The sequence below is a fragment of the Loxodonta africana genome, chromosome 13, assembly GCF_030014295.1.
Source record: "Loxodonta africana isolate mLoxAfr1 chromosome 13, mLoxAfr1.hap2, whole genome shotgun sequence".
NCBI lineage: Eukaryota > Metazoa > Chordata > Mammalia > Proboscidea > Elephantidae > Loxodonta > Loxodonta africana.
This window is the reverse complement of record NC_087354.1, coordinates 32,341,603-32,365,865: the sequence shown is the minus strand read 5'-3', so window position 1 is coordinate 32,365,865 and position 24,263 is coordinate 32,341,603. Positions and strand designations below refer to the sequence as shown.

Genomic DNA, 24,263 nt, shown 5'->3' with positions numbered 1-24,263 from the left:
AAGGCTGCAGGAATTGCCAGAATACCAATTGAGATGTTTCAACAAATGGATGCAGCACTGAAGTGCTCACTCGTCTATGCCAAGAAATATGGAAGACAGCTTCCTGGCCAACCAACAGGAAGAGATCCATATTTATGCCTATTCCCAAGGAAGAGATCCAACCCAATGCGGAAATTATCGAATAACATCAATATCACACGCAAGCAAAATTTTGGTGACCACCATTCAAAAGCGGCTGCAGCAGTATATTGACAGGAAACTGCCAGAAATTCAGGCTGCATTCAGAAGAGGACATGGAGCCAGGGATATTATTGCTGATGTCAGGTGGACCCTGGCTGAAAGCAGAGAATACCAGAAGGATGTTAACTGTGTTTTGTTGACTATGCAGAGGCATTCGATTGTGTGGATCATAACAAATTATGGATAACATTGCGAAGAATGGGAATTCCAGAAATATATATGTATAAACCCCAAACCAAACCCAGTGCCGTCGAGTCGATTCCGACTCATAGTGGCCCTACAGGACAGAGTAGAACTGTCCCCATAGAGTTTCCAAGGAGCTCCTGGAGGATCCAAACTGCCGTCCCTTTGGTTAGCAGCTGTAGCACTTAACCACTATGCCACTAGGGTTTCTGTGTATATATATATAGAGAGAGAGAGAGATTTATATCAAGGAAATGGCTCACATGGTTTTAGAGGCAGGAACATCCCAAGGCCATGGGTCAGAATAGAGGCTTCCCGTGACGCACGCAGCCCCCGGGGCCTGCAAACTCAAGATCAGCAGGTTGGAGAGCAGGGTTCTTGATCACAGGCTGTGAAGATCAGTGAATCCCAAAGATTGACAGGAGAGATTTCAGGTAAGCTGCTAGCTCAAGTTCCAAGAGCCAGAGATCAGATGAACAGGGGCCAGCTGTAGGATCCAGAACGAACAAAAGCCCACAAGCATTGCCAGAATATCCACCCACATTCAATGCAGGCCACACACCCAAGGAAACTCTCTTTCAACTGATTGGCTACTCACAGCAGATCCCATCATGGAGGTGATCCCATAATATCCAGTCTCATCATGGAAGTGATCACACCATCACACGACTATCAAACCACGGATAATCATGGCCCATCACACTGGGATCCATGTCAGAGCTCTTATTTTAGGACAACTTTTATTTTAGGAAGACAGTCAAGCCTAATGGATTAGAGAGAAGGTTTTTGTGTCACTTAGAACTGACTTCAGATTTCATGTCTGCCATTTACTAACTGTGCAACCCAAGGCAGGTTACTTGGCCTCTCTGAACCCCATTTCCCTACCTCTATGGCACCTTCCCCGTAGAATTATTGTGAAGACTAAAATGAGAGATCATAGGTGAAGCCTGACAATATGGTAAGTGCTCAATAAATATAAACTACTGGTTTTTCTTTTCATCCTTGTCTTTAAATACCGTTTTTAAAAAAAACCTCTAACCACAATAGAGTAAAGCTAGTAATCAGTAACAGAAAAAAACCTGTAAAGTACACAAATATGTGGAGATTAAACAGCACAGTATTAAACTACCAATGGGTCAAGGAAGAAATTAAAGAGAAATCACAAATTTCTTAGAATCAAACAAAAATGAAAGCACAACATACCAAAACTTATGGGATGTAGCAAAGGCAATACTCAGGGGAACTTATAGCAATAAATGCCTACATGAAGAAAGATCTCAAATCAACAGCCTAACTTGACAACACCACGAACTAGAAAGAGAAGAGCGAATTAAGCCTAAACCTACCAGAAAAAGAAAATAATAAAGATCAAAGCAGAAGTAAATAAAATTGAAAACAGAAAAACAATTGAGAATCAATAAATGCAGAAATTGGTTCTTTGAAAAGATCAATAAAATTGACAAGCCTTTAGCTAGATTGCAGAACGAAGAGAAAAGATACAGTTAACCAAGATAAAAAATGAAGAAAGGGGACATTACAACTGACCCAATAGAAATGAAGAGAATTATGAGAGAATATCATGAACAACTGTATGACAACAAACTAGATAACCTAGATGAAATTGACAAATTATTAGAAGCACACAACCTACCAAAACTGACTCAAGAGGAAATAGAAAGTCTTGACAGACTCATAACGAGTGAAGACATCGAATCAGTGATCAGAAACCTCTCAATAATAAACGGTCCTGGACTAGATGGCTTCACTGGGAAATTCTACCAAACATTTAGAGAAATGACACCCGTACTGTTTAAAATGTTCCAAAAGATAGAAAAGGAAGGACTACTTCCTAATTCATTCCATGAAGCAAACATAACCCAGATACCAAAACCAGACAAAGACACCACAAGAAAAGAAACTACAGGCCAATATCACTTATGAATATGGATGCAAAAATCAACAAAATACTAGCAAACATAATGTAGCATGACCAAGTGGGATTTATTCCAGGAATGCAGGAATGGTTCAGTATTAGAAAATCAGTCAGCGTAATACACTACAACTTTATATGGAAGGGCAAGAGGCCCTGAAGGAGAAGCAATGTTGAAAGAGAAGAACAAAGTAGGAGGACCCACATTTCCTGATTTTTAAAACATACTGTACAGGTACAGTAATCAAAACAGCCTGCTATTGATATAACAATAGACACATAGACCAATGGAACAGACTTGATAGTCCAGAAATAAACCCACATGTGCATGGTCAACTGATTTTTGACACAGGTGCTAAGTCCATTCAGTGGGGGAAAGAAGAGTCTCTTCAATAAATGGTGCTGGGAAAATTGGATTTCCACATGCAGAAAAATGAACAGAGTCCATGCCTCACACCATACACAAAAACAAATTTTAAATGGATTAAGGACCTAAATGTGCAAACTAAAACCATAAAATTCCTAGAAGAACAAGAAGCAGGAGCAACACTGTCAGGCCTGGCATTCAACAATGGATTATCTAATGTAATAACAAAAGCACAAATGGCAAAAGACAAATAAATGGGACCTCATAAAAATTAAAAACTTTTGCTTATAAAAGCCTTTACCAAAAAACTGAAAAGACAAGGTACCAACTGGGGAAATATCTCTAGAAACCATATATCCAACAAAAATCTAATAACCAACATATATATAAAACTTTAACAACTTCACAACAAAAATGACAGCCCAATCATAAAACAGGCAAAGGACTTGAACAGACATTTCACCGAAGAGGAAATTTAAATGGCCACCAGACACATGAACAGATGCTCAGGGCCATCAGCCGTCAGAGCGATGCAAATCAAAACCACAATGAAGTACCATTTCACTCCCACTGTGATGGCAAAGGTTAAAAAAAAAAAAAGAAAAAAGTTGGTGAGGATGTGGAAAAATTGGAACCCTTATCCATTGCTGGTGGAAATGCAAAGCAGTAAAGTTGTGGAAAACAGTGTGGTGGTTCCTCAAAAAACTAAAAAATAGACCTACCACGTGACCCAGAAATTCACGTCCTGGGTATATACCCAAAAGACTTGGAAACAAAGACTCTAAAAGAGACTTGTATATCAGTGTTTATTGCAGCACTATTCATAATAGCCAAAAGGCAGAAACAACCTAAATAAATGCCCAACAGCAGATGAATGGATAAACAAAATGTAGTACCTACATACAATGGGATACTACTCGGCCAGTAGGAGAAATGAAGCCTTGATACATACTACAGTAGGGATGGAGCTTGAAGACATTCTGCTGAGCAAAATAAGCTAATCACAAAAGGACAAATATTGTATGACCTCACATAAAAAGACAAGAAAAGGCAAATGTATGGAGACCAAAGTTTATTAGTGGTTACCAGGAATGGGGAGGAGGGGGGAAAGGGGCGCTAATAGTGATGGAAAAATTGCGTTGATTAAGGGTAGATTTTCACATCCAATTATTATAATTTCTGTCAATCGGTTGTACAGCTGTAAAAAGCTGAGTCACCAAAAGTTGTGTGATACATGTATTTACAAAGACTAAAAAAAAAAAAAAAAGCTACTGAGGCTGCTTATGTACAGCCAAACACATCATGGGATTTGGTTTCTTGATTTGTAGATTTAGGGTCATGGTTTCAAGGGACATGCAAGTTAATTGGCCTGATAACATCTTTAGTGCCTCTGTTCTACCTCCTAGGTCATAATGTAGTGCCTGGGGTCTTAAAAGCTTGCAACAGCCCTCCGAGGCACAACAATTAGCCTGTTTGCCTGGAGCAACAGAGGAAGGAGACTGAGGAATAGAAGGAGGATACGGAACGTGTGACTAATTGCCTCTATGAACAACTAAGTCCTTTGCCACAAGACCAGAAGAACTGGGTGGTGCCCAGCTACCATTACTAAACATTTTGATCAAAGATTCTACAGAAGAATCCTGACCAAAAACAGGACAATGAAGACTAGAATTTCAAATTTTCATGGAATCCAGCCTTTCTGAAGCCACAGAGGCTGGATGAACCCCTAAAACTATTGCCCTGAGATAATCTTTAACCTTGTTGTTGTTACTGTTAGGTGCCGTCGAGTCAGTTCCAACTCATAGCAACCCTATGCACAACAGAACGAAACATGGCCCAGTCCTGTGCCATCTTTACAATCATTGTTATGCTTGAGCTCATTGTTGCAGCCACTGTGTGAATCCACCTTGTTGAGGGTCTTCCTCTTTTCCGCTGACCCTGTACTCGGCCAAGCATGATGTCCTTCTCCAGGGACCGATCCCTCCTGACAACATGTCCAAAGTATGTAATATGCGGTCTCACTATCCTTGCTTCTAAGGAGCATTCTGGTTGTACTTCTTCTAAGACAGATTTGTTCGTTCTTTTGGCAGTCCATGGTATATTCAATATTCTTCTCCAACACCACAATTCAAAGGCGTCAACTCTTTTTCGGTCTTCCTTATTCATTGTCCAGTTTTCACATGCATATGATGGAATTGAAAATACCATGGCTTGGGTCAGGTGCACATTAGCCTTCAGGGTGACATCTTTGCTCTTCAATACTTTGAAGAGGTCCTTTGTAGCAGATTTGCCCAATGCAATGCGTCTTTTGATTTCTTGACTGCTGCTTCCATGGCTATTGATTGTGGATCCAAGTAAAATGAAATCCTTGACAACTTCAATCTTTTCTGCGTTTATCATGATGTTGCTCGTTGGTCCAGTTGTGAGGATTTTTGTTTTCTGTACGTTGAGGTGCAATCCATACTGAAGGCTGTGGTCTTTGATCTTCATTAGTAAGTGCTTCAAGTCCTCTTCACTTTCAGCAAGTAAGATTGTGTCATCTGCATAACGCAGGTTGTTAATGAGTCTTCCTCCAACCTTGATGCCCCGTTCTTCTTCATATAGCCCAGCTTCTCGTATTATTTGTTCAGCATACAGATTAAATAGGTATGGTGAAAGAATACAACCCTGACACACACCTTTCCTGACTTTAAACCAATCAGTATCCCCTTGTTCTGTCCGAACAACTGCCTCTTGATCTATGTAAAGGTTCCTCATGAGCACAATTAAGTGTTCTAGAATTCCCATTCTTCTCAGTGTTATCCATAGTTTGTTATGATCCATGCAGTCAAATGCCTTTGCATAATCAATAAAACACAGGTAAACATCCTTCTGGTATTCTCTGCTTTCAGCCAGGATCCATCTGACATCGCAATGATATCCCTGGTTCCACGACCTCTTCTGAAACCGGCCTGAATTTCTGGCAGTTCCCTGTCAGTATACGGCTGCAGCCATTTTTGAATGATCTTTAGCAGAATTTTGCTTGTTATGTGATATTAATGATATTGTTCTATAATTTCCACACCTGGTTGGATCACCTTCTTAAATATTCCCTGAAGTCTTAAAATCAAACAATAGTTTATCTTAACTAGTAAATAATGTCTGCCCTGAGCATTATAAGGAAGCCTGGTGGCCTAGTGGTTAAAGCGATTGACTTAACTGAAAGGTTGACAGTTCGAAACCACCAGTGGCTCCATGGGACAGAGAGATGTGGCAGCCTGGTTCCATAGAGATTTACACCCTTAGAAACCCTACAGGGTCACTATGAGTTGGAATCGACTCCATGGCACTGGGTTTTGGTTTGGTTGAGCATTATGCTCTTTTAAGAACTATCTGTGGGAGGTCAAATTGGCAACAGCAACTTGAAAGATTAGATAGGAGCCTTAGGGGGCAGTGAAGTTATGTTAATGGAGGAAGAATGACTTAGAAAAGGAGAGTGAGAATGGTTACACAACTCGAAGAATATAATCAGTGTCAGTAAATGGTACATGTAGAACTGTTGAACTGATGTATGTTTTGCTGTGTATATTGTAAACAACAACAACAAAATAAATAAAATTATATATATATATATATATACCAGTTGCCATCAAGACATCTCATACTCACGGTGCCCTCATGTGTGCTATAGTAGAACTGTTCTCCCTAGGGTTTTCCGGCTGTGACCTTTCTGAAGCAGATCGCCAGGCCTTTCTTCCTAGGTGCCTCTAGGTGGATTCAAACCTCCAGTCTTTTGGTTAATAGCCATGCTTAATTTGTTTGCACCACTCATGGACTCCTTAGACTTTTTGAATTTTAGAAGAAGGGCATGGAACTCTGTACTGCCCTCAGACTTGGTTGTTCACATGGAGATCACAGCCAGATGGGTATTTCCTATCTGCCTCCCTCTACCTTCCCATTATTTGTACCCTAAGATCCTCTTCTTGGTCCTACTGGTGGCCCCAGAGCTGTGGGAGGTGTCATTCTGGGAGAAGGGTGCTGGCTGTAGGGATTACTGCTTCCTTTTTTTTCTTTCCCAGTATCACCTGACGGAGTCCTTGGCTGGTACAGATGGTTAAAGTGCTCAGCTACTAACCAAAGGGTTGGAGGTTTGAGTTTACCAAGAGGCACCTTGGAAGAAAGCCCTGGCTATCTACTTCTTTAAAACCAGCCATTGAAAACCCTGTGGAGCACAGTTCTACTCTGACACACATGGGGTCGCCGTGGGTCTAAGTTGACTCAATGACAACTGGGGGATTTTTTTTTTTTTTTTAGAATCATCTGGTATCGTCTAATACAAGTGTCTCCCCAGCTTCCCCAATGATAGAAATCACCTGGGGGTCTAAGGGGCCCCTTCCCTGGAGAGGCAGGTTCTGGTGGGGCCTAGGAACTTGTACTTTTATAAGTGCCCCTGCTAATTTCTATCAGGGAGGTTTAGAAAACACCGCTGAGTGTGCTAAAAACCAGACTCAGTCCTTCTGCTTGGTGTGGGGTACACATAGGAAGAGCTGAAAGCTGGGGCCTTCCCTGGGCAAGGGGGACTCCTGTGGGACCCAGGCACCCACTCCCCCCAAGACTGTTCAGTGCTCTGTGCCAAGAGGGGGCAGGGCAGAGATATTAATGTAATTTGATTCTTTAAATACATTTCTGTAGTTACTGCTCTTTAAATTGTTCTTCCTTGTTACATATGCAAAAGAATACTGTGTGAAGCAGTGTTCTCCTTTATGATATTATACTTAGATGATTAGAGAATTTTGGTCCCTGGGCCGACCCAGCTGGGAGATCCAGATGCCAGCCTTTGCCAGGCCAGCTTGCTTAGGAGGGCTGGTGTTTGTGGGCACAGAGGTCACTGCCGGCAGGCCTCTCAGCAGCAGATGTGAGAAATGGTAGTGAGAGTGTTCATTTTATTTCTACAGCTGTCGCCCTGTCGCTGGAAGGGCGCCAGTCCAGAATTAAATGGGTGGATAAACTTGGTCACTGTTGAGGGTAGAGAAACGTCTTCATAATCCACACCTCCAGAGGCACTTGTCCTGCTTGGGGACCTAGAAAGGGGACTCTAGGGAGCAAGGAATTATAGTGGCCTGTGGAAACAGCTGTGTTGAGGTAGCATTAATGACATGCCCTTGGCTTGTATTCAGTTGGAGAAATGGTCATGGAAAGGGTTTCTGCATTTCTCTGAAACCAGGAGTGACGGTTGATACTTATATCCATGGTGCTTTTCAGTATCCCTCACTTTAGGCCCAAATGGTAAATTGATTTTCTAGAATAAAAGTTTCTCTCCTAACAAAGCACTGTCTTTCAGTAATACTGTAGAAGTCTTCTGGAGTCTGGATAGGTTCAAAGATTGCTTCGCCTAAAACTGCTCCATTTCAAGACCAGAGCATCCATTTGGAACTCTTGCCCTGGTGGTGTGGTGGTTAAGAGCTCGACTGCTAACCAGAAAGGTGGCGGTTCAAACCCCTCAGGGGCTCTGCAGGAAAGAGATATGGCAGTCTGCTCCTGTAAAGACTACAGCCTTGGAAACCCTAGGAGACAGCTCTGACCTGTCTCATAGGGTCACTATGAATCAGAATCGACTTGACAGCAACTTTTTTTTATTTCTTTTGACATTGGAAGGAGTTAAAAAAATTAGTTTATCTTTTGACTTAACTTTGTATCTCCAAAAAACTACTTATTAAATCTGTAGCATTTTATGAATTATAGGGTTATTTTATAGCCTGATGCCCCCCATTTTATCTTATTTTAAACACTTTAAGGATTTTTGAGCCAGTTTGTCTAAAGATCCTTTCTTCAAAAATAAATATATTTCACCATGAGTCTGTGTTTCATTTTGTGCTACTTTATGAAGTAGACACCTTAAAATTCATTACAATTTTTATCCATCTGCCTCATTTCTTAATGCTTGTTGTCAAAATCTAATTCCCTGCTATACAGAAAGAAACATAAATAATGCCCTAATTGGGTTAATAATCACATGAAGTGGTAACAAACAGGTAGAGTGAAAAAGCAACAATAATACAGAGGAAATAATAAGCAGAAGAGGTGGATTTGATGAATTCCAAGTAGGTCCCAAAAGGGTTATAAGTTAGAAACATAAGACTCTAAGGCTCAGTCAAGGTGAAAAGTTCTTGAATGGTTCCAGAAGTAGACTACGTAAATACCCACAAGAGTATAAAATAATTCCATCATCTATAAAATGCTGCAAATTTGAAAAGCACTTAATAGAAAGAAAACATTAAGCTGCACATGGGTTGCAAAACTCTGAAATGGTTGCAGAATCTCCGCCCCCCCCAAAATTATAACAAAATCCTAAAAATGAATTGGTTCTGAGATCCTAGCAATCCAAGATCCTAAAACAAGATGTCCTGAAAACAAATAGAACACTTGACCAGATGCAAAAACACTCAACAAGGAGTTGAATTTTAAGCCAATTGCTCATTAGGCCAGTGCCGTGCAGCCTCAGGGTGGCAACTACTAAATGAAGTGAATTGCAGTGCTACTCACTGGTGTCTCTTCTTTCTTCTGTCTTCTCTTATTTTAATTGTTCTCATGCATGTGTATCATTGTGTACAAACTATTTAAAACCTTTTGGGGCAGTAGGTGGCCTATAAATTATACATGAAGTCACCTTCTGTCAACTGATGGGCGCGTCTCTCCTGTTCCAGAGAACAGCCTATCTTCACCACCCGAGCGCACGTCTTCCAGATTGACCCCAGCACCAAGAAGAACTGGGTGCCTGCAAGCAAGCAGGCGGTCACTGTATCCTACTTCTACGATGTCACGAGGAACAGCTATCGGATCATCAGTGTGGATGGAGCCAAGGTACTGCCTGTACCAGCTGATTTTAACATTCCCCACCCACTAACGGAGTTGGTTCCAACTCATAGCAACCCTGTAAGACAGAGTAGAACTGCCCCATAGGATTTAAAAGGCTGTCATCTTTACGGAAGCAGCTGGTAGCTTCGAGCTGCCGACCTTTTGGTTAGCAGCCGAGCACTTAACCACTGTGCCACCGGGGCTCCTTTTTAACATACCAGTCACTTATATTTCACGGAAAGCAATACAGTACATTTGAAAAATGTTAAAGAATGCACCCCAAATTCTGCCAATTTAATACAAAAGTTACTTGTTATAATTGTACTGTCAATATAACCACATAACCTTTTTTGTTTGTTTAAAATTATGGCAAGTGAAAAAAGTAGATTTCCTTGTTACCACATAGTCTTCATAACCAATATTTTCATGCCCATTTAACATTTCCACCCAGGGCCCATAATGTTATAATTTCTCCCCTATAGTTGGATATTTAAATGGTGTCTTCGTGCAACAGATACTCACAGTCGTTCATCACATACCTTTCTTTTTTGGGGATTTCCTTAGGATAGATTCCTAGAAGTAATATTATAGGTCAAGATATTAACACTTTATGGCTCTTGATGCGTATTGCCAAATTGCTTTCCAAAAGCGTTCTTTCTTCCAGCATACGCGAGAATGCCAGTTTATTGCACCCTTGCCAGCATTGCATATTATATAGTCTGGTTCTCGTCTTATTAGGCATGGAGTTGAATTTTATTAATTGTTTTTGGAGTATATCTTGAAATAGGTTTTCTTTCTTTTTTTTCCCCCTGGCACTTTCATTTATTCTGCTGTCTCTGTATCTTTGCCGCATTGTTATGGGAGCAGAATGACATAGGGATGTCAGCAGGAGCCTCATCTGGTCTGTAAAAAAAAAGTAGACCCGATGCTTTATAATCTCTTTCTGTGTTTAATCTGTGTTCATCCTGGTTGACCTTTTTACTTGGATTATCTGCTGTCACCTGAAATTCAGTGTCTATGGAGCAGAAGTCCCCTTTTGCCTCCAAACTACCTCTTCATTTTCATTTCCCAATCACTTGGGCTAAAAAAAGCACAGAATCATCATTCCCTTTTCCAATGGTCAAATGAAGTATATCACCTTCATCCCTTCTATTTTCTTTCAAGGTTGTACCCTCATTTGGCAGTCTTGCCTTCTGTTTCCTTATCTCCCACCTGCAGCCTGTCCTCCCCTCTGCCTCTGGGTCATCATTCCTAGCCAGTAGAAAGCAGGAAGTCCCTGGGTTTTGCAAACGCTTAACAGGCTCAGCTGCTTATTCAGAGGTTGGAGGTTCAGGTCTACCCACATGTGCCTTGGAAGAAAGGCCCAGAGATCTACTTCCAAAAAATCAGCCTTTGAAAACCCTATGGAGCACGGTTCTACTTTGACACACAGGGCGTTACCATGAGCCAGAATAGACTCAGTGGTAGCTGGTAGTATAGTAGGAAGCAGGGGAATTTGGGGTGGGGCAGTAGAGGATGCCTGGTTGCAGGCTCTGCTTCTCTCTTCCCTGGAGGCTCCACAGCCACCGAGCACAGAGTGTGGGGCAGTGTGGGCGCCTGCTGGTGAGTGCTCACCCCTGGATGAGCCTTCTTGTTTAATGAGGCAAAATTCTGCCTTCAGCCCTTGTTCTCAGAGTATCTCCTTTGTGCTCTTAGCCCCAGGGAGAATGCAGATAAAGGTGGCTTGGCCCAGGGAGCCTCTTCTCCTTCCTTCCAGTTGCTACAACTCTTTGTCTTACTCAGGAGGGGAGCCCAGAACTTTCCGTTTTACAGCCAAGTTCAAGGCAGAGGCAGTGATCAAGTTCACACTGCCAGTGAGGCTTAGCAGGGCTGGTACTTGTACGCCATCCCTTTGACGCCCAGCTCCCTGCCCTTTCTGTTGGAGCAGGCTTCTTCCTGGCTGGCGAGGAGCATTTCCTTACATGATGTTGTGTGTGTAGTGGGTTGTCCCCTTCCGTATTCAGATAGCAACAGCTGGTCTGGTGAGTATACCTAAAGAGATACTGGAATTGTTTTGTTTCATCTAAACAATGGGTGACAGCATATTGCAGGGCCCCGATGAGCATGAAATGAGACAGGAAGTGTGAAAGTGCAAGTGCCCGGCACACGTGTTTGATGAGCGAATATCGGAAAGTGCCTTTTTTTTCCCTCTTCTGGGAGACATGGTGATGCCGCAGTTGTAATTACCACTTCTCTTCTTTGTGCTTTTGAGCTGGAATTGCCTGGACTCTCCCCAGGATGTTCTGTGAGAGGTGGTGAATCAAGATGACCCGCTTTCTTTTATCTATAGATTCTGTCAGCTCGGCTGCCATCCTTGAGATGGGTTTTTGCTTTTGTCAGCTGAGTTACCCAAGGATATATTGGGCTTAAATATAGATAAAACTACTTAATTAGAGAAAGTGCTTTAGACCTATTAGCTGGGCTTTTAGTAATTTGTCAGTGTCAGCCACTATATCATTTAAGGCTCTGCAGTTCCTGAAGGCTGTGACAATATGGTGGAGTCCAAGCCAGATCAGACAGCTGTGGGAAATCAGATAGGTGTAGGGGGGCGTACTGAACCTCTGCCTGCAGAACAGAGCTCGTAGAGGCTCAGTGTGGGGGATCCATCAAGTTACAGAGTTACTTAAGAAGTGAGAACCTAGACCATGGGGCTCCACCAGAACTCAGAGAGTAAGTCAGAGGACCTAGGGTCACTGCTCCTATAGTGCCCAGCTGCCTGGCATTCCTGGAGCCTACCCCTGCTTCCCCAGAGTTCCTGTTTTACCGCTGCAGCGCCAGAGAACTTCATGGAACCTCGTTCTGCAAAAAAGGAGCTTCCTGTGCGGGAGCAGAAGGCCCCAGGGTATGGTGAGGTGGGGAGAGGCCTTAGTGTTTAATTACTGTGACTGGCACTTGGAGCCAGGGATGGAGGGGGGCACGTTTCCTGCCCTGAGAACTGGGCACAGAGCACCAGATGGTGGTCTCAACCCCACCTTGGCCCTGCTGGGCCCTCTCCTGAGCTGATGAGCAGCAATGAGTGAAACCCACAACCCAGGTCTAGATCAGAGCCTGTGCCTCCAGCTGCTCCACAGTCAGATTGGGAGTGGAGAAGGACCCCAGGACTGTGCGTTCCCCAGGGCAGTATCAGCTATTGCCACCTCCTGGCCCTCTGCAGCCACCCCACCCCCCCGCCCCCGCTAACCATGCCTGAGTTTCTCATCTCCCCATCCCCAGCTTCAGCTCTGCGAGAATAATCCAGATGGATCACCTTCCTGCCCATGGATTGGAGTAGAACTAGGACGCAGTGTGTTGGACTGACCCTGGGCACCTGGGTCAGTCCAGGCTACCTTGCAAGGCTGGGGTGCTGCTCCCTGCCCTGGCTATATATCTGAGTGTCATGCATTCCGTGGAACCCCTGTCAGGCAACTGGAGATTGCCGTTCATGGGCTTACCACTCAGGCACGGACTCAACCTGGGCTAGGGGAGTATGGACATTTCCTGGCTTCCCCATCGTTGTGTTCCCACCATGTTGGGAAAAACCCACCACTCTTTTTGAACCTTTGATCCCAAATGTTGATCTGAATTGAGACAACGGATGACTAGATGCTTTTAGCCCTTGGGGCTATGTCTTGCCCCATTGGCTGTGTCTCTGTGACCTTGGGCAGCTCTAGGGCCCAGTTCCTGCCCCTCTGTTGGCCTAGCCACATCAAATCCATGGCCAGGAGTCTTGTGTGGCACTTTTGAGCCAGCTGTCTCTTCCAAGGCAGGAGGCTGGTGCAGACTGGAAGAGGAAACTTCTCTCAAATGAAAGCCTCATTAACAAGTTGCTGGTGCAAAAGAGACATGGAGGTCGTTTTGAGCAAAGGTCACGGCAGACTCAGACACTGAGTAAAGCGTGACAGCCCTCAGGGCACAGCTTCCTGTGACTGGGAAGCGCACTCGCCAGCAGCTTTAGCAGCTGTCATCCAGCACCAGGCACAAAGCTCCTCTACCCTGTCCAGGTATCTGTCATGCTGTACTTGGGGAAGGAGGCATGGAAGGCCCTTCTCTCACCTAGAAGTAATTGCTTATCAGAGGAAAAGTCTGTGCTCAGAACTCTGTTTTTCAATCTCCTTGAAACACTAAGGCAGTTCTTTCTTCTCAGGGAAAATATTTCATGTGTCGGCCACAGCTGCTGCCTAAAGACATGAGCGAGGGAGCACTGGGGTGCATCGCCCCACGTCACCCTAACTCTGGGGCTTGTTCGTTTGTTTTCTTCCAGTTATAATTAGGTCAGCTCCGACTCATAGTGACCCCATGTGTGTCAGAGTAGAACTGTTCTCCATAGTGTTTCCAGTAGCTGATTTTTCAGAAGTAGATTGCCAGGTGCCTCTGGGTGGACTCCAACCTCCAACCTTTCAGTTAGCATCTGAGCACATGAACCATTTGGACCACCCAGGGACTCCAGCTGTAGGGGTTGTGTAGATTTCTTTCTGTATACTGAACTGCCCAGAGACTTTGAGCTCTCTAAGGACCAGGCACCAGGCTTGGCTCATCTTCGGGTCCCCTGTACTCAGCCCAGAGTGAGCATGCCATAGAAGTGGGTAGGTGATGAGGTCAGCCTGTGCCCCATCCTCTCCAGGCTTGCACCAAATGTACAGTGTCCACAGAAGGGCAATGGCCAGGGGTAGGGGCACCTCCAGGGGGGAACCAAGGACCAAAATCTCTGCACTTTGCCCGAGGTCAGCCTCTGCTCACAGACAGATGGGAGTCACATGAGGGCATCTCCTGACTCGCCAGCTTCCCCAAGCTCTGCTGGGAACCCCGCAGCCCACATCAACACAACCAGATGATATATAGTGAGGTTTGGGGAAGAACAGCTAACCCCATTATGAAGGAACTCCACTTGTAGAGCATCTGTTAATTGAGCTATCTGCCCTTGATTTCATTGTGCTGCTGGCACTCTGCGGACTGAGTGAATCACCACCATCAGGATGAGAAACTGCCTGCGCCTGTGGACAAGACTTGCCTGAAGCAGGTGCTTCTCCTGGGCTCTCTGGATGAGCCTGCTGCTGTTGGTTCTCAGCTATTTATGGAATCATAGAATCCTATATTAGAAGTGACGTTAGAGGTCACCGGTTCTACAAATATTTAGCAGCGCCTGCTGTGTAGCCAGCGAATGTCATGGTTCAGAGGACATCAACATCTAAAAGCGTGACTTGTTTGGGATTTTCTTTTGGGGATGTAAAATTGCTTTGAAGGACAGAGGCAGGGCACACTCCCCCTATCATTATCGTTTCCTCTTTTGGATAAATATAGGTCATCTTTTTGTTAAGGAAGAGGGCATATGGAAAGCTCCTAGCACGTAGTAGGTTTTCAATGAATATTAATTTCTTTTCCTCTCTGCCTGTGGCAAAAAAACGAATCTGTTAAATGACTACTCTGGAAGCAGGCAAGATGTCTTTTAATTGCTGTAACTCAGCCCTAGCCTCTTGTGGAAAACTTCTAAGTTCTTTCAACTTCCCTCTTTCCGTAATTGGGAAATACCTTCCAGGAGGTCTGTCTCCCCACTTCATGAGCAGCTTTCTCTAATGTCCAGAGTAGGTGAGACACTGCACTGTAGAGCTTAGCTTTTTGTATCCTCCAAGTAGCTCTTAATTACATGTGTTTCGTGCATTTCATGAACACTTACTTCCAGTGGCCTGCAGGAATGAGGTCTTTTACTGGGGAGTGGTCTTTTCTGGGTGATATAAACAGTTAATGCACTCAGCTCCTCACCAAAAGGTTGGAGGTTCAAGTTCACCCAGAGGCACCTTGGAAGAAAGGCCTGGCAATCTACCTCTGAAAATCAGCCACTGAAAACCCTGTGGAGCACAGTTCTACTCTGCCATAGATGGAGTTGCTGTGAATCGGAGTTAACTCAGTGGCAACTGGTATTTATTCTTTCTCTACAGAAGTTTGGGAAAGAACTCATGATGGAGAAAGAGAACGTCTATAGGAGATGGGCCCAAGTTAAAGCGTATGTGCAGGATGCTTTACCAAGTAGCCCCGTCGCCCTCCCTGCAGACTTGTCTTCCCCACTCCCTAGGCAGGCACCAGCTTTCACCCTGCTGAATAATTCTGCTGCGTCTAACAGGTCAGCAGTGCCTGCATTCTGACATCCCACGCTTGGTTCCCAGGACTGCTGTCCTCCTTGGTTCTCTCCTGTCTCTCTGTCCTGACTACCTTCTTGGACTCCTTCACCTTGTCTTTCTTGGTTACTGCTTAAAATCAGCCTTCTGCTCTGGCCTCTTCTCCCTCTGTCCCCTTCTGCCACAGTACTTCCTCCACTCCTGTGACCCCTTGCTGCTGACCCCACAGTCTGCTCGAGACCCACATCTCCCCCGAGGTTGGAACCCTCAAGTCCAGCCGCTGCCTCTGCTTCCCCCACCTTTTTCAGTGTTCCCGTGGTGGGGGACAGCATTGTCTCCCCTTTCAGCAGACCTCCACTCACAAGAATATTCACCTCCCTCACAGGTTTGTTATTTTGTATTGTACTTTTAATTGTTTAAATGTACCATTTGTCTAGTAATAAAGGAAACACTTGTGTACCCACTAGCCAGTTGAAAAGGCATATCATTTAGTACTATGTCAAACCAAACCCAAACCCACTGCCATGGAACTGATTCCAACTTAAAGCCTCCCAATAGGGCAGAGTAGAACTGCTCCCATAGCTTTTCCAAGGCTGTAAATCTTTACGGAAACAGACTGCAACATCTTTCTCCTGCAGAGACGTTGGTGGGTTCTAACTGCCGACCTTTTGGTTAGCAGCCGAGTGCTTTAACCACGGTGCCACCAGGGCTCTTACTGCTGCCTTGAAAGGCCCTTTATGGGTCGGCCCCTAATTATACACTCCTCTCATCTGCCCCTCGAGAGGCTACCACTCTCTTGAAATTTGTATTAAGCATTCCTTTGCTTTATGGTTTTGCCACATGCATATGTATGTCCCTAACCCAGAGGTCAGCAAACTTTTTCTCTAAAGGGTAGATCGTAATTTTTTTTTATGAGCCATACAGTCTCTGTGTTAACCATCTAACTCTGTCCTTGTAACAAGAATACAGTCATAGACCAATATGTGAATTAATGGGCGTTGCTGTGTTCCAGTAAAACTTTATTTATAAAAACAGGCTGCAAGCTGGATTTGGCCCAACAGTTTGCCAACTCCTGCCCTAAACAATGTATTATTTACTTTTACCTGTATTTTACTTTCATATAAATGATTCTTTTGTATTCACACTGTATGTATTCTTTTCTGACTTCCTTTTTATGTTTTGCTTAAAGGTTTGTGATTCATCCATGTTAATACCTGTAGTCTTGGCTCATTTTCACTGCTGGTTAGTAGTTAGTAGTTTGTGATACAAATATACACAGTTGATGTATCCATTCTGCTGTTGGTGGACACTTGTTTGTGAATGTTGCTACTGTGAACATTCTTGTACATTCCTCCTGGCATACCTATGTGTCTTGGTTATCCAGTGCTGCTGTAGAAGGAATGCCACCAGTAGATGTCTTCACAAACAGAAGTTTATTCTGTCATAGTCCAGTAGGCCAAAAGTCCAAACTCAGGGCACCTGCTCCAGGGGAAGGCCCTCTCCCTCTGACAGCTCTGGGGGAAGATTCCTGCCATCAATCCTCCTCGGTCTGGGAGCTTCTCCATGCAGGAACCCCGGCTCCAAAGAATGTACTCCGCTCCTGGCAACACTCTCCTGGTGATATGAGGCCCCCTGCCTCTCTGTTCACTTCTCTCTCTTATATTTCAAAAGAGATTTTCTTAAGACACAATCTAATGTCGTAGATCTCATCAACATAACTGCCGCTAATCCATCTCATTGATATCATAGTGATAGGATCTACAACACATAGAGAAATCACATCAGATGACAAAATGGTGGACAATCGCACACTACTGGGAATCATGGCCTAGCCAGACTGATACATGTATTTTTGGGGGACACAGTTCAATCCGTGACAGTATGCAAAGGTTTTTTTGGGGTGTACACATAGGAGTAGAATTGCTGGATGGTAGAGAGTATGCATCTTCTACTTTATTTAGATAAAGCCACATTCTTTTCCAAAATGATTTTAACCAATTGAGACTCCTGCCAGCCCTCTGTGAGAGCTCTTGTTGTCCCAGATTCTTGCTTATGAGTGTGACCATATTCTGAATCTGGTGGGTATGTAATGGTATCTGGTGGTGATCATAATTTTCAGTTCCCACATTACTAGTGAAATTGGGAGCCCTGATGGTGCAGTGGTTAAGAACTCAGCTGTGAATGAAAAGGTTGGCAGTTCGAATCCACCAGTTGCTCCTTGAAAACCCTATGGGGCCGTTCTACTCTATCCTATAGGGTGGCTATGAGTTGGAATCTACTGAATGGCAGTGGGTTTGGGTTTGGTTTTTTTTTTTTTTTTTTTCCGGTTTAGTGAAGTTGAGCATCACTTCATATGTATAGTTTTTTTTTTTTTTTTCCTTTATTCATGCACATGGAGGGCTGAGAGCTAGGAATGGGTCAGAGCCTGAAAGAGAAACAAAGGCACCACAGTGGATCTCAGATACAAGAGCAGTTAGAAATGGTTTGGGGGCATGGAAAGAACATACACAGAAAGAGCACGTCCTTAGAAGCTTCTCGCTGCCCAGCTTTCCAAGAGGACTTAGTCTTGATGGGCCCAGCCCAGCGTAGCACAGGATGAAGCACCCATGTTAGTGGGAAATGAAGGAAGAAGACTCCTGAATTGACCTTTTTCTTTTTTTTTAAGAAGAGAAAGAAAAGTTTTGTTATTGAATAAACATGAAACCAGAGTGTGATGTATCACAGGCAATCTGCAAAAGAGATTACAGAGACAGAAAGGAACCTGATCCTTATATAGCTGAGCATAAGGCGTAGTGGTTAAGTACTATGGCTGCTAACCAAAGGGTTGGCAGTTTGAATCTGCCAGGTGCTCCTTGGAACCCTATGGGGCAGTTCTACCCTGGCCTATAGGGCCGCTATGAGTCGGAATCAACTTTACAGCACTGGGTTTGGTTTTTGGTTATACAACTTGATACATTCATGCGTTCAAGAAATTATCAAAGTTGATAATTTCATAGTATCTTTATGGCAGGATACCTGAAGTTATGCTAATCTCCTTCCAGGAAACTGGGAGGTAGGGGTGTGACCTTCCTTAATGATTACATTTGAAAGAGATGGCTCCCAGATCCTTTAGGAAACATCCTTGATTTACATACTTTTCAAAGAGACAGAGAAAGAATTTACAATAAGTTATCTAAAGTGAGTTCTGAAAGAACTAGGGAGTAGGGGAGCCTTTTCCCTTATATGCTTTTTTTTTTTTTTTTAAATATTTTATTGTGTTTTAGGTAAAAGTTTACATAGCAAATTAGGCTCCTCTTTAACATTTTTTATACAGATTGTTCCATGCCATTGGTTATAATTTTTACAAATGTGTCAGCATTCTCATTATTTCCATTCTCTTTGTTCTGTTTCTGTTATCTAGCTTCCATTCCCCTCCTTGCCTTCTCATCTTTGCTTTTGGGTAAATGTTGACCGTTTGGCCTCATATAGTTAATTGTTTAAGGGAGCACATTCCTCATGGGTGATATCGTTTATTTTATAAGGCAGTCTGTTATTTGGCTGAAAGGTAACCTCCAGAAATAGCTTCAATTTCAAGCTTAAAGGGTATCAAAGGACAGTAGTCTCAGGGGTTCCTCTAGTCTCTATCGTTCCAGTAGGCCTGACCTTTTTGGGGATTTCAGTTTTGTTCTGCATTTTTTTCCCATTCTATTTGGGACTTTCTTTTGTGTCCCTGGTCAGAACCATCGGTAGTGGTAGCTGGGCACCATCTAGTTCTTCTGGTCTCAGATTAGAAGAGGCTGTGGTTTGTGTGGATTATTAGTCCTGTGGATTGGTTTCTCCTTTGAGCCTTCGATTTCCTTCATTATTTTTTGCTCCATATGGGTAGAGACTAATAGTTTTATTTTAGATGGCTGCTGTCAAGCTTATAAGACTCCAGATACTACTCACCAAACTAGGATCTAGAACATTATCTTTGTGAACTGTGTTATGCCAATTGACTAAGTTGTCCCCTGAGACTATGGTCCCAAGCATTTTAATCCAGTAAACTAATCCCATGAGTTGTTTGGATATGTCTAGGAAGCTTCCATAACTGTGCACCCTAGGTAGTTTGTTATGTAAAGATATATATGTAGCACACAGAAACGTGTATATACATATGCCTACGGATACACCTATTCATGTATGTGCTTTTCCTCACATATGCCTTCCTATACACATATATGCATCCATATCTACCTGTGCAGCTACACACATATTTTTTGGTTGTTTCTACTGTTGCTGCAAAATTGTATGTGTTACAGCATTTATAGAAATTGTCCCTTTTTCTCATTGGGTTGACCGTTTTTGATAGTATGATTGCCTCAGCTGTCAATCCTGCTGCCTTTGTGAAGGTCAGTGCACGGGGTTTCCTGGGAGGACAGCCCTCCAGTTGGCCCACTAATTGTAGAGATGGGCTTCTTGTGGCCTTGAAATTGTTTTACTATCTTGGGTGAGTCATGGTAATGTAGAAGGATGTTTTAGAGATAAATGATGCTTTCTGTCCCCCCTCTTCTTCTCCCCTCCTTTTTATTCCTCTCCTCTGGATCTTGGAAGTCCCTGAGCTTTTGGTAAGGTAACTTTTAGGGGGCAACTAGAGCACTGCACATCCTGCAGGGAACCTGCCTGAGGAATTACAGGAGCCACATGGTGAAGGGAATGGGCTTTCATTTTTTTCCCTCCCAGCTGACCTCCAGCTTGTGGAACCGTGTAGGTTATTTTTGGTAGATGCCTGGGCGCCTTGTTGGTGATAGTGAGATATAGCCATGGTGAACCAGGATCTGAGTGATCCCCCAACAGATCAAGTATGCCAGTAGAGAATGAGGAAGACCAAAGGAACTCCCACTGCAAAACCCTGCGAGACCAGCGTCTTGTGTTCCAAGAGTGAATAGACCTTTTGTCTACTCTGGGTCTGAGATGGTGAGTGGACAGTATTTGTGTGGGTAGAAGAAATATCTTAGGGGTGGGGGCAAAGAGATGGGACCTAGAGCACTGAGGGAGGCTTAGTTCTGAGCAGGCAATTGGACCCTTCCCTTATGAGACTAAAGAGAATGAGGTAGGACGGGCTTGATGAACATAGTTATGAGCTGGGTAGTTTGATGACATTAGAATTTGCCCCTTCCCCCTCCTCCGTACGTGATACAGAAGGGGAGGAAAGAGATGGACAGTTGGTTAAAGTGACACTTCTTAGAATGAGGGCTGAGGACTGTTAAAGGAGTTGGGGAATAGCTATAGCTAATCTTAGTTACCCATTTGAAGTCATACCAATAAACTGGATTAGCCTGTCATAGCACAGTCTTGCCTCATTGCTATAAACAGCAACCTTATGAGACGTTGCAGGCTTCCCATAAACATTCTAGCAAAGTATCACTTGAGAGACATGATAAATAACATGCCTGTGAACTTTTACAGATTCTGCTTCTCTCCTTCTGAATAAGATATAATGGATTACAGCAGGCCAGTGTTTCCTTTGTCAACAACTAGAAGAAGCTTGGTAAATTTGGTAAATACAATGTAAAGGCATCAGCAAGCTGTAGAAACAATGGGGTGGAGAGTGACTAAAATTCCCGAAACAGAGGACCACTCAGAGATGACAATTGGTATCTATTTTCTCCTTTGGGTGTATTTGCCAAATCTGGTGGAAGCTGAAGATTGGGCCTAGGTGAAGGGATACCTCTGGGAGAAACAGAGTCCAACAAAGTGTTTGGCAGTTGCACAGGGCTAGTGTAGCAAAACTGGAAACTTGAGGGGCTTTAAACCCAGGGGTCGTTTTCCTTACAAGGCATTTGCTCAATTCCAAGTCTGTTCCAGAGGGTGAAGAGTTAAACTGAATTTTCTGAAAAACAGAGTAAAACTTCCCTCAGATTAACAGTGCTTAGAAAACAAAGACCTGTCAAGAGGAGAAGGCCTGAAAAGAAAACAGGAGAGATATGAAAGCCCCAGAAAGAGTGGTGAATTGACACTGGGGATCTATATATCATTTTCACCTGGGGCACATACTGATCCTAAAGGAGCAACTAGACACTGAAAATCCAGGGTGGGCCCCTGAGAAAAGGCTGCTGCTGGGGGACTGAGATTTTGGTGTTCAAGTGGTGTGATAAAATTGAAGACTTGAGCGGCCTGAAGCACATGGCCATTTTCTTCCTAATATTTGCCAAGTTTTGAAGGTCCATGGAATCAGAGATTATGGAACTAAGCTGAAAACCTCTAAACAAAAGAACTCAGTCTCCTCCGGGCGGGCTTTCAGACTCTCAATTGAAAGCCCTAGAAGGCCTACCCTAAAAACAAGGGTGAGCCTGAGGAAGACTGAGTCTTACCAGGACTAAAACCCAGTTCATTCCCTGAATAGATTAGGAATTCCGTATCTACCCTACTTGCCTATCACAGGAAAGAGAAAGCTTTCTCTGGTAGATGATACTATCTGGATCTTTAGCCATTCTTTCATAGACATTGTCCAACATATAATAAAAAGTTACTAGACATGGAGAAAAATAAGACCGTATGACTAGAATTAAGAGAAAAACAAATAGATAATAGAAGCAGATCAAAGATGATCCAGATATTAGAGTTAGCATCAAGGATTTTAAAATAACTGTGATTAATATGAAGGAGTCTGGGTGGTACAAGTGGCTTATAATCAGCTGCTAACTTAGAGGTTGGGGGTTTGAACTTACCCAGTGGCTCTACAGAAGAAAGACCTGGCAAACTGCTTTCCATAGGGAAAACCCTGTGGAGCAGTTCTACTCAGTAACATATGAGGTCACCATGAGTCAGCTCCATAGCAGCTAACGACAACATGATTAATATTTTCAAGGAAATGAAAAAATGGACAAAATAGAGGAAAGGAAGGAAAATATCTGTAGAGACTTAGCATTTCAAAAAAAAATCAAATGAGCATTCTAGAACAGAAAGATACAGTGTCTGAAATTAAGAACTCAGTTGATGGGTTTAACAGCAGATTGGAAACATCAGTAGTCAGGATTACACAGTAGAAAATATCCAAACTGAAGCACAGAAATTAAAAAAAAAAAAAAGTAAAAGAATAAAAATAAAACAAGCAAAGAACAGATGAGTGGAAAACATGTTGGACGTGCTCAAAAGGTCTAGCATATATGTAATTTAAGGTTCCAGAAGGAGAAAAGAGAGAATGGAGCAGAAGTGATATTCATGGAGAAGATGGTAAAGAATTTTCCAAAAACTGATGTATTTTAAAAAATTGATGAATCCACAGATTTAAGCAGCTGAACAAACTTTTCAAGCAGGGTAAATACAGATTTAGCTCTCTAAATCAATTAGTCATTACTTTGCAAGTAGTACATATATTGGCCTTTTAACCACTTGCTAGTTTTATGACCATCAACAAGTCACTTGATCTGTAAAATGGGGATTGGATGAAAGATTGTATGAAAAAAGTGACTTAGAAACGGGTTAAGTTCTATAGAAATATCAGAGGACGTCACTCATTCCCGGTGACTGACTCTGCGATAGCCTATCTGGGGTGAGCTTGAGAGGTGTAAAAAAAAAAAAAAATTTTTTTTTTGAGAGGTGTGTCCTATACTCTGGTCAACCTTGGTTCACTGCTCTCCATTAAGGGTTGACCTGTTAGCGCAAAGCACAGATTCGAGCCATCTGCCTTAGAAGCCAGTACTGAGACTGGGTGAGGTGAGCAGCAAGAGGGTTTTTGTTGTACACTGGTATACAAGAGACAGAGGGGAATGGGCTCCTCCAAAATCTGCCTGTCTCCTGGAGGGCAACCGAAGGATGTTATAGGGACGGGTTTTGGGTCTGAAGAGCTCAAGAAATTTGTTAGTTCCCCCCTGAGGTGGGCACAATGACCACATTCTGGACATGTTGACATTTTGCGAGTATTATCAAAGATCTGACACCATCCTGGTTCCAGTCACCAGACTGGCAGTTTGATTAGTCTCACTCTACAGATTTATCGCTTATTGTTTTACTTCCCAAAGAGGAAAGTAGGTTATCATGTAAAAGACCGGGGGAGGGAGGAAGGAAACTGTAAAATCAGAAAATCACTGGGGTATTTAAAAGTTAACTATGCAAGCTAGGTAAAAACAATACCATAATGCCCAGGACGTTAGGTCCATACACGCTATACACTGTTTTTCCCACACTGCCCCTTTCAGGCCCGGGGCATGGGTCTACTGTGAAGGCAGCAGAGAAATTTGAGTTAAGGATTCTGGATTGGTCTGGCAATTGCTTTACCTCCCAGGATTCTAGTAATTGAGAGATGACCGGGGTTGGCTTTCTGAAATCTTGTGATCCATTCTGACCCAGCTCCCAGCCACATCTGGTTGATTTCACCATGTCAGTCCTGCCTGAGGCTGAGCCAGAACCCAACCAACCTCCACGATTTGGGGAGCCCAACAGAAACATTCCCCTGTACTTGCACATGGTTTAGATCTACATTTTCCACACTTATTCCCTAACCCGCATTTCTTGATACTGTCCGATGACAGCAGGAAGAGCTCTTTACTAACTGTGTTGCATTCATATATCTCAAAAAACTTGATGAAGTTTGTCTTAACTCACATTGGCATTGGTAATA

The 24,263-nt window shown here is 43.3% G+C and overlaps 1 protein-coding gene across 2 annotated transcripts in view; it reads left to right on the top strand.

The window, feature by feature from the left end:
• Nucleotides 1-24,263, top strand: part of HOMER2 (homer scaffold protein 2) — a 133,951-nt gene that overhangs the window by 52,016 nt on the left and 57,672 nt on the right. For both annotated transcript variants that reach the window (XM_064267189.1, XM_064267188.1), the window contains exon 2: nucleotides 9,404-9,560. In XM_064267189.1, the coding sequence (XP_064123259.1) occupies nucleotides 9,404-9,560 (157 nt within the window). The remainder of the gene's footprint in view (nucleotides 1-9,403; nucleotides 9,561-24,263) is intronic.